At 55.0% G+C, this 13,457-nt stretch overlaps 1 protein-coding gene across 17 annotated transcripts in view; it reads left to right on the top strand.

Moving 5' to 3' along the window:
* ANO1 (anoctamin 1) overlaps positions 1-13,457 on the top strand; it is a 218,538-nt gene that overhangs the window by 113,111 nt on the left and 91,970 nt on the right. For 14 of the 17 annotated variants that reach the window (XM_077961821.1, XM_077961822.1, XM_028833093.2 and 11 more), the window contains exon 3: positions 2,670-3,002. The exons of 1 other annotated variant lie outside the window; for it this stretch is intronic. In XM_077961821.1, coding sequence (XP_077817947.1) covers positions 2,670-3,002 — 333 coding nt within the window. Of the gene's footprint in view, positions 1-328; positions 583-1,785; positions 1,958-2,669; positions 3,003-13,457 lie in introns of those variants that run through there. 2 more of the 17 variants (XM_077961825.1, XR_013403429.1) reach the window with 2 other exon arrangements.

Here is a 13,457-nt window from a genome sequence, read left to right as displayed (position 1 = left end):
AGCTCAGCCTCCCGCCTGCTCTATAACCTGGGCTGTCCTGCCCTGCTGGGCCTGTTTCCTCCTTGGCACATTGAGAAGAATAGCTCTTTCATGCTTCTCCTGCAGAAGGAATGCAGGCCCCTCCGTGCTGGCTGCAGACTTGCGATACTGGGGTCTTCTATGAACCCCGTCCTTCACGGGGCTGGGCATGGGAACCCACTGCCCTCAAAAGCCAGCCCTCCCCCACCCTGCCCCCTGAGCCCTCCCAAGCCACCCACCCACATGGGCGTGGTCCCAGCCCCTAAGCACCCTCAGACTTCGTCACAGAGGGCAAGCTGGGCGGGGCATGCACACTGAGTCCAGGTCCTCCTGAAGGCCACCAGCACAGCAGGGCCCTGTGTTACTGTAGAGAGAAGTCAGTTGCTTAGTTTCAGCCTCCTGCCGGCACCAGATGCTGACCGGGCCCTCCCAGGCGGTGAGCAATGCTGTTTCCAGGAGAGGCATCCTAGGGCCAGAGAGGCCAAGGTGCCAGGGACATGGCCCCACCTGTCCCCTAACCAGGGGTGGAGGAGTCTAGACCCTTGACATCAACACCTATGAAAGGTGGGGCAGGCCCCAGCCAGCAGCCCTGGCCCAGAGCCTCCTCTCTCCTTCCCCTACAACTAAAAAGGACAGCCTCCACTCGAGGCCTTCCTTCCCCCATCCCCTGCTGTAGCGCTGACCATTTGGTGAGGGGCTCCACCCTCCGGCTTCCCTGATGCAGTTTGGGTTGTATACAGCCCACCCGCCTCAAATAAGGGATTCTGCCTGCCCCTTTTCCCGACCAGTGCACAGCCATTTAGAGCCATGGTGCAGCCAGAAGCTGCCCAGGGGCTCCGGGTGACCACGTGGGGAGACCCACCAGGCCAGCGAGGCCCAAGCGCAGCTCTGTCCAAAGACTACGGGTGCTCAGGCCCTGCCTGGTGCAGCACGCTGTCCCTGCAGTCCATCGGGGAGGCCCTCTTCTCGGATGATGCCCCCCGGGGACTGATAGTACCATAGGGAGCGTCCTCACATAGCCACAGGAACCTGAGGTGGAAACCAGCTCGAGGATGAGGCGCAGCTCTGTGGACCATTAGCAGCTTGGAGTTGCCGGTTAGGCTCTATCCAGCATGGCTTTATTTATTTTTTCTTATTTCGGAAACCCAGATTGCTGATGGACCTGTCTGTCTTGATAACCAGCCAAACCCCTCGGGAATTCCAGCAATGCAGGCTTGGCTTTTGCCATGGTCCGTCACATTGCCACTGTGGGAGTATCTGGTTTTTAAACCAACCGCTCCACACTGCGATCCCCTGTGGCCCCCTAGAGTCCTTCAATCAAATAAGGAAACTGAGGTGGGGCAGGCCCTGTAGGAGCCCTAACCCCGCCCCCTTGGTCACCCCAGGGCACCCACCAGCGGTGCCCATCCATTCCATACCAGTGGCTCGCTGTCCTCTGCACCCAAAGGTGACCGACCGTGCAGGTGCTACCGAAGGCCACGTGAGGGGAAGGCGCAAGTGCAGGGGCGTTAACATCCCAGGAGTGACCCCCAGCCAAGAAAGGGCCAGAGTGGGTGCCTGATCACCCAACTTCCTCCCCCTCTGGGTACCGGCTGTGGAGTGTGCCCTTCAAGGTCACTCCGAGGGTCCCCAGCAGGACGGAGCCCAGCTGCACATAGCAGTGGCCGCTCCTTAACCCACCCCTGTCAGCCTCTCTCCCCTTCACCCTACTCTGGCACCCGAGATCACCTCCCAAGTGAAACACTTGCACCCCTGGCCTCCGCTCAGGCTCCGTTTGGGGAACAGCCCTGACTAAGACGGCGAAAGCCTCACCTCTGGACACACAGCTCGTCAGTGGCCCTGTGACCACCTTGAATGGCACTGCCTCTGGCGCTGGCCATCAGAGATGGAGATTCGTGCGCACAGAACCTGGGCTCAGCTCTGCCTCAGCCCCATCCATGTACGTAGGGAGCCCTCATTCACTTGGTAGCTTTTGCCATAGCTTTTGTTGTTGTTGGGGGATATTTTGTTTGTTCGTTTAATTTTTAATTTGGGTGGGTACATAGTGGGTGTATAGATTTATGGGGTACAGGAGGTATTTGGGTACAGGTAATGCAATACGTAATAGTCGCCTCATGGAAAATTGGGTATCTCCCCCCGCAAGCATTTATCCTGTGCGTTACAAGCAATCCAGTTATGCTCCTTTAGTTACCTGTCCATGTACAATTAAATTATTATTGATGATAGTCCCCTGTTGTACTTTCAAATACTAGGTCTTATTCTTTCTCATTTTTTTGTGCCCATTAACCATCCCCTACCATAGCTTTTTGCAATCAGTCAGGGAGGTTCCTGACACCCAGCCTGGTCTAGTTCCATAGACCAGGAGGGCTTCCGGGGGACCATATGTGGCTTGACACCCTCATAACCTCATGAATGGTTAGCAGGGAATACCTCCTTCTCGAAGGTCAGCTCCCTGAACACAGGGTCTTCTGCTGTGTTCCCAGGTGTATCTCAGCCCCTAGGACAGCGCCTGGCCCGTGGAGGGCGCTCAGGGAGTGTTTGTTGAATGAGTGAGTGTTTGTTGAATGAGTGGACGAAGGGAGCAGCGCACGCTCCAAAGGCCCATCAGCAGCAGCTCAATGGTGAATGGGTGCCTTTTCTTCCACCCTTAGCTGCTGAGCTCCTTATCCGTGGACCCTGATGCCGAGTGCAAGTATGGCCTGTACTTCAGAGACGGCCGGCGCAAGGTGGACTACATCCTGGTGTACCATCACAAGAGGTCCTCGGGCAGCCGGACCCTGGTCAGGAGGGTGCAGCACAGTGACACCACCTCTGGGGCTCGCAGCATCAAGCAGGACCACCCCCTGCCGGGCAAGGGGGCACCGCTGGACACGGGCTCAGCCGAGCCCCCGATGGACTACCACGAGGATGACAAGCGCTTCCGCAGGGAGGAGTATGAGGGCAACCTCCTGGAGGCGGGCCTGGAGCTGGAGCGGGACGAGGACGTAACTATCTCACTGCGCGCTGGCTTGTGGGGGTGGGCTGCGTGGGGGCAGCGGGCGGCGGCCGCTTTCATCGTCAGAGGGTGTGATGCCGGTGTCTTGTTTTAGCTTTAATCTGTTCTTAAAGAAGGGGCAGATGGGCTGGGCGTGGTGGCTCACACCTTAATCCCAGTACTTTGGGAGGCCGAGGCGGGTGGATCACGAAGTCAAGAGATCGAGGCCATCCTGGCCAACATGGTGAAACCCCATCTCTACCAAAAATACAAAAATTAGCCGGGCGTGGTAGCATGAGTCTGTGGCCCCCCTACTTGGGAGGCTGAGGCAGGAGAATCGCTTGAACCTGGGAGGCGGAGGTTGCAGTGAGCGGAGATCACACCACTGCACTCCAGCCTGGCAACAGAGCAAGACTCTGTCTCAAAAAAAAAAAAAAAAAAAAAAGAAGATAGATGGGGCAGACAAAAACGCCGCTCTTGTTAAGTTGGGGTAAAAACTGCTTTTTGAACAGCTTTGGGGAGTCCCGACCCGCTCCTCCGGCCACATCTGCTCTGGGAGAGGGTCTGCCCTTCACAGCCACGACCTTCAGGGTAGAGCGTTGCCTGCTTCTGGTCAGCTGCTTTCCTGGGAAGATTTGCCCGATCAGGGGGAGGGAGGACAAAGCTCTCCTGGGAGTCTTCCTGGATAGCGTCGGCCCTTCTCTGGGCCTCAGTTTCTTATCTGTAGAGTGAGGAGTGGGTCTGGCTGAGCCCTGGGAGTCCCTGGTGCTCTGAAGTCCGTGGCTCTGTAACGCTGTGCTCTGAAGCCCTGTTCCCTAGCAAAGCCTATGAATCTTCCTAGGAGAAAGATTTCTAGAGAGAAGAAGAGGTCGAGCCACCTCGCGCGCCTGGCTGCCTGGCCGCCGCAGTGTCAAGGGTGCAGCTATGTACAGAGAGAATGACTTTAGCAGCCCTGGCACAGTGGTGCTTCCTTCAGCGGCTCTGCTGGCTGCTGTGTGCTCCCCGGCTGGCATCTTAACCTCTCTGTGCACAGGAGCCCTTCCTTCCATGAATATTGGGGGAAGGGCCCCAGCCTGCAGAGCCATCACTGTGCGGATGACCCAAGAATCAGCGAAGTCTCTAAAGCACATCGAAAACAGAAAAAGTAGTCGGCAGGTTAACTTAGAAACCATGGAGTCCCTGTGAATGCTGAAAATGAATGTTGGCATTGGTTTGATGTTCCATCCACAGGCACCACCGTGCCTTTAAATCACAAATGCTTTTGGTCCAGTGATAAGAATGTCCTTGGAGTATTTAGACCAAAAAGCAAGTTAATCAGGGAACCTGGAGTGGAACCGTCTCTGTTTTGTGACAAGTAGATATCGCTTTCCTTAAAAACAATCGAACATGCTCCGTGGGGCCTGCCCAGACCTTGGCCTAGTGAGTCAAAGGGTCTTGTTTAACCTGGGGCATCTGTCTAGGTCTCCTTTCGCCTTCCCGAGGTCTGGCAAGCCGTCTGGAGACTGTGAGTTCGGCCACCCAGGCGGGTCTCTTTGGGGTTTTGAGGGCAGGGGAGGAGCCTTACAAGTTTTGATGATCAGGAAGCCGAGATTTGATCCTGACAAGGATTCAGAGACTTTCTCCCTCCCTGCCTGACTTTGTCTTAGACACTTGGAAGAGGTGAGCAGTGGATTCCTGCTGGGTTTTCTCATGGTCCTGCCCTCCAGCCCTGTGGCTTTCAGAACAATTCGGCCACTATACAGGGTTGGTTTCAGCTACAGGGTTGGTTTCAGCATGTCAACTTATAACTGGAGGAAGGAATCGGATCCATCAGGGGCACAAGAGACCAGGGAAGTGGCGGTCGGGGCCACTCTCTGGGAGCTGAGGCTGAGAGAGCTGGATTTTCTTTTTTTTATTATTATTATTATTATACTTTATGCTCTAGGGTACATGTGCACAACGTGCGGGTTTGTTACATGTGTATACATGGATTTTGAGCTTCGTGGTTCTTGTGTCATCTGTTCCCCAGAGGATTTCTTTTTCTTTCTTTCTCTTTTTTTTGAGGCAGAGTCTCGCTGTGTCACCCAAACTAGAGTGCCGTGGCGTGATCTCGGCTCACTGCAAGCTCCGCCTCCCGGGTTCGTGCCATTCTCCTGCCTCAGCCTCCCAAGTAGCTGGGACTACAGGCGCCCGCCACCGCGCCCGGCTAATTTTTTGTATTTTTAGCAGAGACAGGGTTTCACCCTGTTAGCCAGGATGGTCTCGATCTCCTGACCTTGTGATCCGCCCGCCTCGGCCTCCCAAAGTGCTGGGATTACAGGCGTGAGCCACCGCGCCCGGCCCCTCCCTAGGGGATTTTACCCTCCATCCCTGTCATTCTTTCCTGACTACAACTTTGAGATCTGACACTCAATGGGAACTTCTGGGGCCTGGTAATTCTGCCTGACTTCTGCCAGCTCCCTGACCTTCCACTTATCCCGATGGAAAAGCTAGGCCTCAGTTTCCCCATTTGTAAAATGGAGATAGCAAGAGTATTTGCATCACTGAGTTATCATAAGTAACCTTTGTGAAGTGCTTAAGTCAGAGTCTGGCGTATGGCAGATGCTTGGCTGATATTGTATCACATGTTGTTGTTCATACTGAAGCAGCAAGAAGGGCGAGAAAAGACCCTTCCCAAGTCTCCTTAAATACTATCCCATAAGTATCTTTTTACACGTTTTATATTCTCTATCATGACTTTGGACAGTAACATTGGTTACTGTCACCAAAATGATCTAGTTTTTAACCAGTGAAACAACCCCAGCTTTTCATTGGTAATTTGGCTCGAGAGCTACATGAGGCTTTTCAGCAGTTGATCTGGCCGTGTTTAAGATGAAACCGTGATTGTGGGGTAGACGCGTCCGTTCAGGTTTGCAAAGGGCTGAAGTTGAGATGTTCCCGCATCCCTGCTGGGGCCTCTCAAATCAAAAACTGTTTCATGAGGGCCTCCTGGTAACCCTGCAGCTCTCATCTGAGCTGCACCAGCCCCTAGAGCTGTTGGAAGGAGCCATGGTTTGGGTGGCCTGTTGCTTTCCCTGCTCTCCTGGAGAGGGGCACAGCCAGAGTCTATTAAAAGGTCGCTTGGGCACACGCAGCATCTGAGGTGTGTGTGGGCCCCTGCCAGCGTGGTTAGCAGACAGAGCTGCTGCCGTATTCATTTCAGGGGGATGAGCGACTCTTGGGAATGAACCTTTCCCGGAGGGGTGCTCAGATGACAAGGAGCAAAGGGTTTGCAATTTGGGAAATAAGATCAGCTCCAAGAGAGTCCGTTGCACAATCTTACCCAAATGGAAGCAAAATTCAGAGCTTATGTGAGCTTTCCTGGGGAGAAAAATCCACAGAGTCTATCAGATACTCACATGCCCTTTGACCTCCACCCCCAAAATTAAGACTGGTTGCTTTGAAGCAGGTGATATTTAACAGCAGCCCTGGCCTCTACCTGGCCAGTAGCATCTCCCTCCCCGAGTTGTGAAAACAAGCCAGAAGTGTCCCCCGACATTGCCAGTGTACATGGGGGACAAAACCGCCCCCAGTTGCGAATCCCTGCACTGAAGGCTGGATGAGCAGGCAGAGGGAGAAGAGGACCTGGAGGGAGAGAAAGGAGGACAGATGAGCAAGAGGGTCCCCTGGGGGGGTGCCAGCCACCTCTGGGACCGTCTGCTGTGGCCAGGACAGGCAGCCTTACGGAGGTCACCAGCTGTGCAGGTGTGACCTGGCCTCTGTTCCTAAGGTGCCGGTGGGTGTGACACACTGCGTCACTCCCGGGCAAAGTGTGCTGCGAGCCCCCCACAGGTGTGAGCAACCCCTAGCCCCCGCCCGTGCCTCCTCACTGAGTCGGGAGGTTCATTGTGTCGAGACATCTCATGATGACCTGAAGGACGGGCTTGGCTGAGTGCACAACGGGGCCAGTTCTTGGAGATCAGATAATAGCTGTGTCATGCCCTGCACCTGCCATAACTAAGGGCCACAGGTTGGGGGCTTACAACAACACAGATGGATGCTGTCGTAGCTTTGGAGGAGAGAAGTCCACACTCAAGGTACCGGCAGGGCCTCTGTGGTCACTCGGCCCTCTCTGTTGTGTGTCTCTGTTGTGTGTCCTCTTCTTGTCAGGACACCAGTCATTCTATTTGGGGCCCACCCCTATGACTTTATCTTTACTCAGTTACATCTGCAAAGACCCTGTTTCCAAGTAAGATCACACTGATAGGTGCCAGGAGTTAGGACTTGAACATATCTTTGTAGGGGACACCATTCAGCCCACTCCAGTAGCTGAGATGCTGCACTGGGCAGGTAATCCTGGAGTGGGCTGCCTTGGACGGGGCAGGCTGGAGCACCCAGGTAGCAGCATGGGGCAGGGTCATGACTGAGGGCCAGGGCAGGCCGATGGTCTGGGAGAGTGACAGGCTCCAGCCTTGACCTGGTCTGCCTCACTGCAGGGCCCAGGATGTGCACAGGAACCCCTGGGGGTCTTGTCAAAATGCAGGCTCTGGCTCAGCCGGTCTGGGGGACCCAGCACCTGGGGTGGCCGAGGCTCTGGTCCTGCCCAGACCATGCTCTGAGGTGTGAGGAGTGTGGGAAGCATCTTTTGCACAAGCCAGGAGAGGCCTCCCCAGAGCAAGACCCCCAGCGTCCACATGAGCCCCTGGAGCACCGTGTGGTACCCCGGGGTGACCCCAGACCCAGACCCCAGCACCGGCTCCAGAGAGCCAAGAGCCTGCGGAGGATGGAACCAAGTCCCAAAGAGAGACACGGGGGTGGGTCAAGAAGGCACGGGCACTTAGATCCACAGGGTGGCCTTCAGAGTGGATTTCCAGGAGGGGCTCAGAGACCCCAGGACAGCACTGCAGGGCAGGAAAAGGCAGGAAGAGAGAAGGGCCCTGAGGCAGGGGACCAGGGCTTCAGGAGTCTCTCCCCTCTCCCTCCCTCTTGCTCCATCTCTCCCTCCTTCTCTCTCTCCCTCTCGGTCTCCCTCTCTCTCTTTCTGTCTCTCTCCTCCTCACCTCTTTGTCATCTCTACCTCCCTCTCTCTCTGTCTCTCACTTATCTCTGTCTCTCTCTCCCGTCTGTCTCCTCTCCCTCTCTCTCATTCCCTTTCTCTCACTTCTCTCTCTCCTCTTTCTTCCCCTCTCTGTCTCTGTCTCTCTCTCTCTCCCCCCACTTCCCTCTTTTTCACTTTTTCTCTACCCCCTCTCACTTTTTCTCTCCTCTCTCCCTCTCTCTGTCTCTCTTCTTCTCCCTCCCTCTCTCTCCATCTCTTTCCCCCTCCCTCCCCTTCTCTCTCTCCCTCTTTGACAGCCATGGGGTCAGCTTCCAGGGTTCCTAGCTTCCCATTAAAAGGACAAAAGAAGATTGTGGCCAACATGTTTTCTTGCAACTAAGACCCATTAGCCTTTTTGAAGTCCAGCCTCAAAGCCTGCTGGACGTTATTTATGTCCCTGGGGTCATTGCAGAGAACGCCACACACTAAACTCTTGGCTGTGTGTGCTGGGGGGCGGCTGAGGCCTGCACTGCCCTGATGTTGAACCTGACCCAGGCTTTGGTAGATCCTGAGAAGGCCGTGGACACTGGACCCCTATAAAAGGCTGTTTGCTTTCATGCCACTGCCCAGGGCTCAAGTCCGCACCCCGCTGGCTCACGGCTGGTTCTCTGCATGCGTCCCCGTAGCGGGTGGGGCCGTCCCCGCAGCAGAATCTGTTCACCATCTTCATGGATGCTGCTTTTGAAAAGCAAGTGAGGGCAGACTCCATGGGAGAAGGGCTGCTGCTTTCAGACAAAGCCCAGGGCTGGATGCGTGGGTGGTGGAGACGCGGCCTCTGAGCTCCAAGTGCGAGTTCAGACCCCACCCAGCCCCTCTGAGAGCCCAGTATGCGGATGTGGACCCAACTCAACCACTTCCTGGCTGAGCAACCCTGGGCAGGTGGTTTCACCTCTTTGGGTCTCAACGTCCCCATCTGTAAAATGGAGGTGGTCGTGTGCCCTTCCTTGTGGAGTGGTGGGTGAGGGTTAAGAGAGTTAATCCTCGAGCCCACACAGGGACAGAGCTGGCCGGCGTTGGCTGTGAACTCCGCTTACCCGCAGGCCTGGGGCACAGCCCACTCCTCACCGCTCCCAGAGCCTGGCCCTGCTCCTGCCAGAGGGGAACCACAAGTCCCCCTTGGGTTGCCATGGCCTCAGGACAGGGAGGGGCAGCCTTTTCTTTCCATTTCCCATGGAGGCCTTGTGGATGTGGGCAGGTGTGGGAGGCAGTCCTGGGGCTGCATTCATTGTCCGCAGGGCCCTGGGCACTGGCAGGGACTGGGGAGAGGCCCTCACAGATTTGAGAATCGGGGGTGGGGGCCTGGAATTTGAGGAGTCTCAGGTCTAATCCCAGCTCCTCAGCACAAATAAAAGCAACAAACATGCTCATGAGACTTGTCAGCTCCCCACCCCTACCAGAACCATGAGTAGGTGGGGCAGAAATTCCATCCTGAACTGAGAGTGGCCTTTGAACCTGGCCCCTAACCTCACCCAGAGGCTCTTTGCACTAAAACTTGCAGTCCCCGTTCTCCCCCAGGGGAGGAAGAATGGGCGTCTTGCACAAAGGGATGTTAGGAACCTCTAGTCTACTCCTGAAGCTATTGCTCTGCTCTTGATTCCACCGCTACAGACTTCTTTGGTCCCTAAAGATTTTATGCTTCCCCAGTCTCCAGCTGAGGCCCAAAACAGACTGGATGACTTTTATCACTGCCTGTTTTTCTTTAGGCTTGTCTTAGTTTCATGGAAACATGTTTCTTTTAAAGTGAATTCTGGGCTGGGCGCCATGGCTCACGCCTGTAATCCCAGCACTTTGGGAGGCCAAGGTGGGTGGATTACCTCAGGTCAGGAGTTCGAGACCAGCCTGGCCACACGGCGAAACCCCATCTGTATTAAAAATACAAAAATTAGCCGAGTGTGGTGGCCGGTGCCTGTAGTCCCAGCTACTCAGGAGGCTGAGGCAAGAGAATTGCTTGAACCCAGGAGGTGGAGGTTGCAGTGAGTTGAGATCATGCCACTGCACTTCAGCCTGGGTGACAGAGTGAGACTCTGTCGAAAGAGAGAGAGAGAGAGAGAGAGAGAGAGAGAGAGAGAGAGAGAGAGAGAGAGAGAAGGAAGGAAAGAAGGAAGGAAGGAAGGAAGGAAGGAAGGAAGGAAGGAAGGAAGGAAGGAAGGAAGGAAGGAAGGAATAAAGGACGGACAGAAGGAAGGATGGAAGGAAGGAAGGAGGGAAGGAAGGAAGGAAGGAAGGAAGGAAGGAAGGAAGGAAGGAAGGAAGGAAGGAGAGAGAATTCTGGACATTTTTTTAAATTCATGTTTTTAAAGTGACCCCAAGACCATCGTTGCACAGCTCTGCCGGGAGGCATCCCAGGCTGCTGGGGTGAAATCTTTGCCATTCTGGCTGCAGTTCTGAGCTCCTCATCTGTGTCCAGGTCCATGGTGTGCTGGAGTCGTGTCCTTCTGGAATTCCGCAAGCTGGCTGTTACCCGTTGCTGGCTTGAAATAGGCCACGGTGGGGTATTTACACAATGGAAATTGGCAGATGCTGCAAATCAGGGCTCCCCTCGCCCCAGCCAGAGCCCCTCACCAGCATCTTCCTGTACCAGCCCCATGTGCCTTCTTGTCTTTGGAGGGGTTGAGCATTTCCCAACATGTCTGTTGAGTTTGTAATTCTTTTTATGATCTTTTTTATTTCTAGGAGTTCTATTTGGTTCCTTTCCAAGTCAGCTATGTCATGTTTTAATAGTTTCCTGTCCTTTGCAGATCTTTTCTATCTTGAGATTTATGTCTTTAAACGAGGTAAGCATAGCTGATTTATTACCCAGCTCATCCTTTGCTAATCCCAAGCTGAGTGGGCCGATTTCTATCTCGGTCACTTCAGCTGGTTCTCCTCCTGGGGCTGTCTCTTGTCCTGGTGGGGGTGGATTTGGTTCGCTTGTCTGCTAGTCATTGACCTTTTATAATCTGTGGGGTTTCCCAAAGCCTGGGATAAAGGTGACCTTGTCCAGAAAGGTTTGCAGCGTTACAGACGAGAGCCACCTCGAACCAAAGCCTCAGTCTGAGGTGCCCAGGTCTTCACAGGTGCCATGGCTGTAGGGACCAGAGCTTCTCAGGGTGGGTTCCAGTCCTCCTTTTCCTTCCCTTTCTCTCCTCCTGCTCTGCTGGGCACCCATATAGGTCCGTGGCCTTTTAGGAGCCCGACCCCACAGCAGGAGGTGAGTGGTGGGCAAGCGAGCATTCCTCCTGAGCTCCGCCTCCTGTCGGATCAGCAGTGACGACATTACATTCTCATGGGAGCTCAAACCCTGTTATGAACAGCACATGCGAGAGATCTAGATTGTGTGCTCCTTGTGATAATCTAATGCCTGATGATCAGAGGTGGAACAGTTTAGGCCGGGAGGGGTGGCTCATGCCTGTAATCCCACCACTTTGGGAGGCAGAGGTGGGAGGATCACCTGAGGTCAGGAGTTCGAGACCAGCCTAACCAACATGGTGAAACCCCATCTCTACTAAAAATACAAAAATTAGCTGGGTGTGGTGGCGCTCGCCTGTAGTTCCAGCTACTCGGGAGGTTGAGGCAGGAGAATTGCTGGAACCTGGGAAGTGATGGTTGCAGTGAATAAACATTATGCCACTGCACTCCAACCTGGGTGACAGAGCGAGACTCTGTCTTAAAAAAAAAAAAATTGAGGAGTAGAACAGTTTTATCTTGAAACCATCCCCCACCCCCAGCACTGTCCTGTGGAAAAATTGCCTTCCATGATACCAGTCCTCCCCGGTGCCAAAAAGGTGGGGGACTGCTGTTTTAGGTCATTGAATTTCTTGTTTCTTTTCTTGTGGTGTATTCTTTACTATGTAAAGGGTTGATCTGGGTAATCTACCACCTTCAACAGAAGCAAGAATGTGAAATGCTATTTCTGCTGACTTAGCTATCATTTATTTCTTGACCAAGACATCACTGAGCAGGCCTAGGACCAGACCCCGTGGTGAGGACTGGGGTTAAAGATGTCCCCAGCCCAGTCCCTGCCCCATGCTCGGGAAAGAGCAATGGCGCCTGATCCATCCACAGAGCTATGTTCCTTGGGTCCTCGGCTCACTTCAAGTCTGGAGACCATGTCAGGATAATGGGGGATGTGTGCTTGCTCCAGAGACAATCCCTCAACTGTGCTTCATGGTGGTGTCCCTGCCGTGGGGAGCCAGGTCTTCCTATGCAGCGTGGACGTGCTCAGCAGTAACTGTGGGGTGAGAAATGCCAGGCACGGACAATGACTGCTCCAGGCAGACCCCTGCCCAGGGACTGAGAGCATCTCCCGTCCTGCCCACGTGCCCTCTGGAGCCGTGTGGGTGGAGGGTAGGAGTGAGCATTGCAGGGTCAAGGTCGGGCTGAGATCCCTCCACGTCTACTGTTCATGGGCCTGGGACGAGGGGCTCTGGGCCTTCCCCGCCGCCTCGTCCATATTTACTGAAGTGGACAAACCGATAGCTACCAAAAGGTCAGAGAGGAGGCGGGTGGGAGTCTGAAAGCCAGGGCTGTCCTCAGCTGGCGCAGAGTAGGCGCTTTATAAAGACGGGAACCTTCCCTCTGCCTTCTCCCTCACTCGGTGGATGTCGTTGAGCCCCTGCTCTGTGGCCACTGCTGTTCCCCGTCCTAGAGACACATCCGTCAGCTAAACAGATAAGCCTGGCTTCAGACCCAGTGTTCCAGCTCCTATCCGTGCTGGAAGCTGGTGCCAATGGGGAGAGGCAGGCAGATGCCAGGGCTGCTGAAAACTCGCCTGGTCATGAAGGGCTGACCAGGGATGCAGCGCTGGGCATCACATGCCCCAAAAGCCTATTTATGGCAGAGAATGTGAACCCCTTGGGGCAGCCACCAAGCATCCTGGTGTCTGCCCCGAGTCTGACGGCAGAAGGATTAGACCACAGCAGCCCCGCGTCCTCGTGGATAGACAGGGTCAGAAGAGGCCTGTGCCTTCCTGATGGGGCCGCACGGCTCCCCGCAGGGCTGGGTGTTCTCCTCTTTGGGAGTTGAGGAAGCTGCGAACAGGGAAATGGGGATTTGCCCAGGTGTTCTGTGGGTGCTCAAGGGCCTCGGGGCCCAAACCCCAACAATGATGAGGCTCCTGGGCTTTCCTCTGCACCCAGCGGCCTGGACTGCTATGCACAGCACACACCCGTGGTTCCTGCCTGATACAGGAGGGGCCTGGACCGCTGTGCACAGCACACACCCGTGATTCCTGCCCAATACAGGAGGTGCCTGGACCGCTGTGCACAGCACACACACCCCACGGTTCCTGCCTGACATGGGAGGTGCTGTCTGGGGAGGCCCCTCTCAGTAGCCCTCTGACCTTCAGGCTTCCGCCCTCCAGCACCCCGACCCCATGACTGAGGGCTGGACGTCCATACTGAGTGGTGCCCTCCAGGGTGTGGAGCAGCC

Source organism: Macaca mulatta, chromosome 14, assembly GCF_049350105.2.
Source record: "Macaca mulatta isolate MMU2019108-1 chromosome 14, T2T-MMU8v2.0, whole genome shotgun sequence".
Lineage (NCBI taxonomy): Eukaryota > Metazoa > Chordata > Mammalia > Primates > Cercopithecidae > Macaca > Macaca mulatta.
Note: the sequence above shows the minus strand (reverse complement) of the source record. Positions and strands in the feature narration are given on the sequence as shown.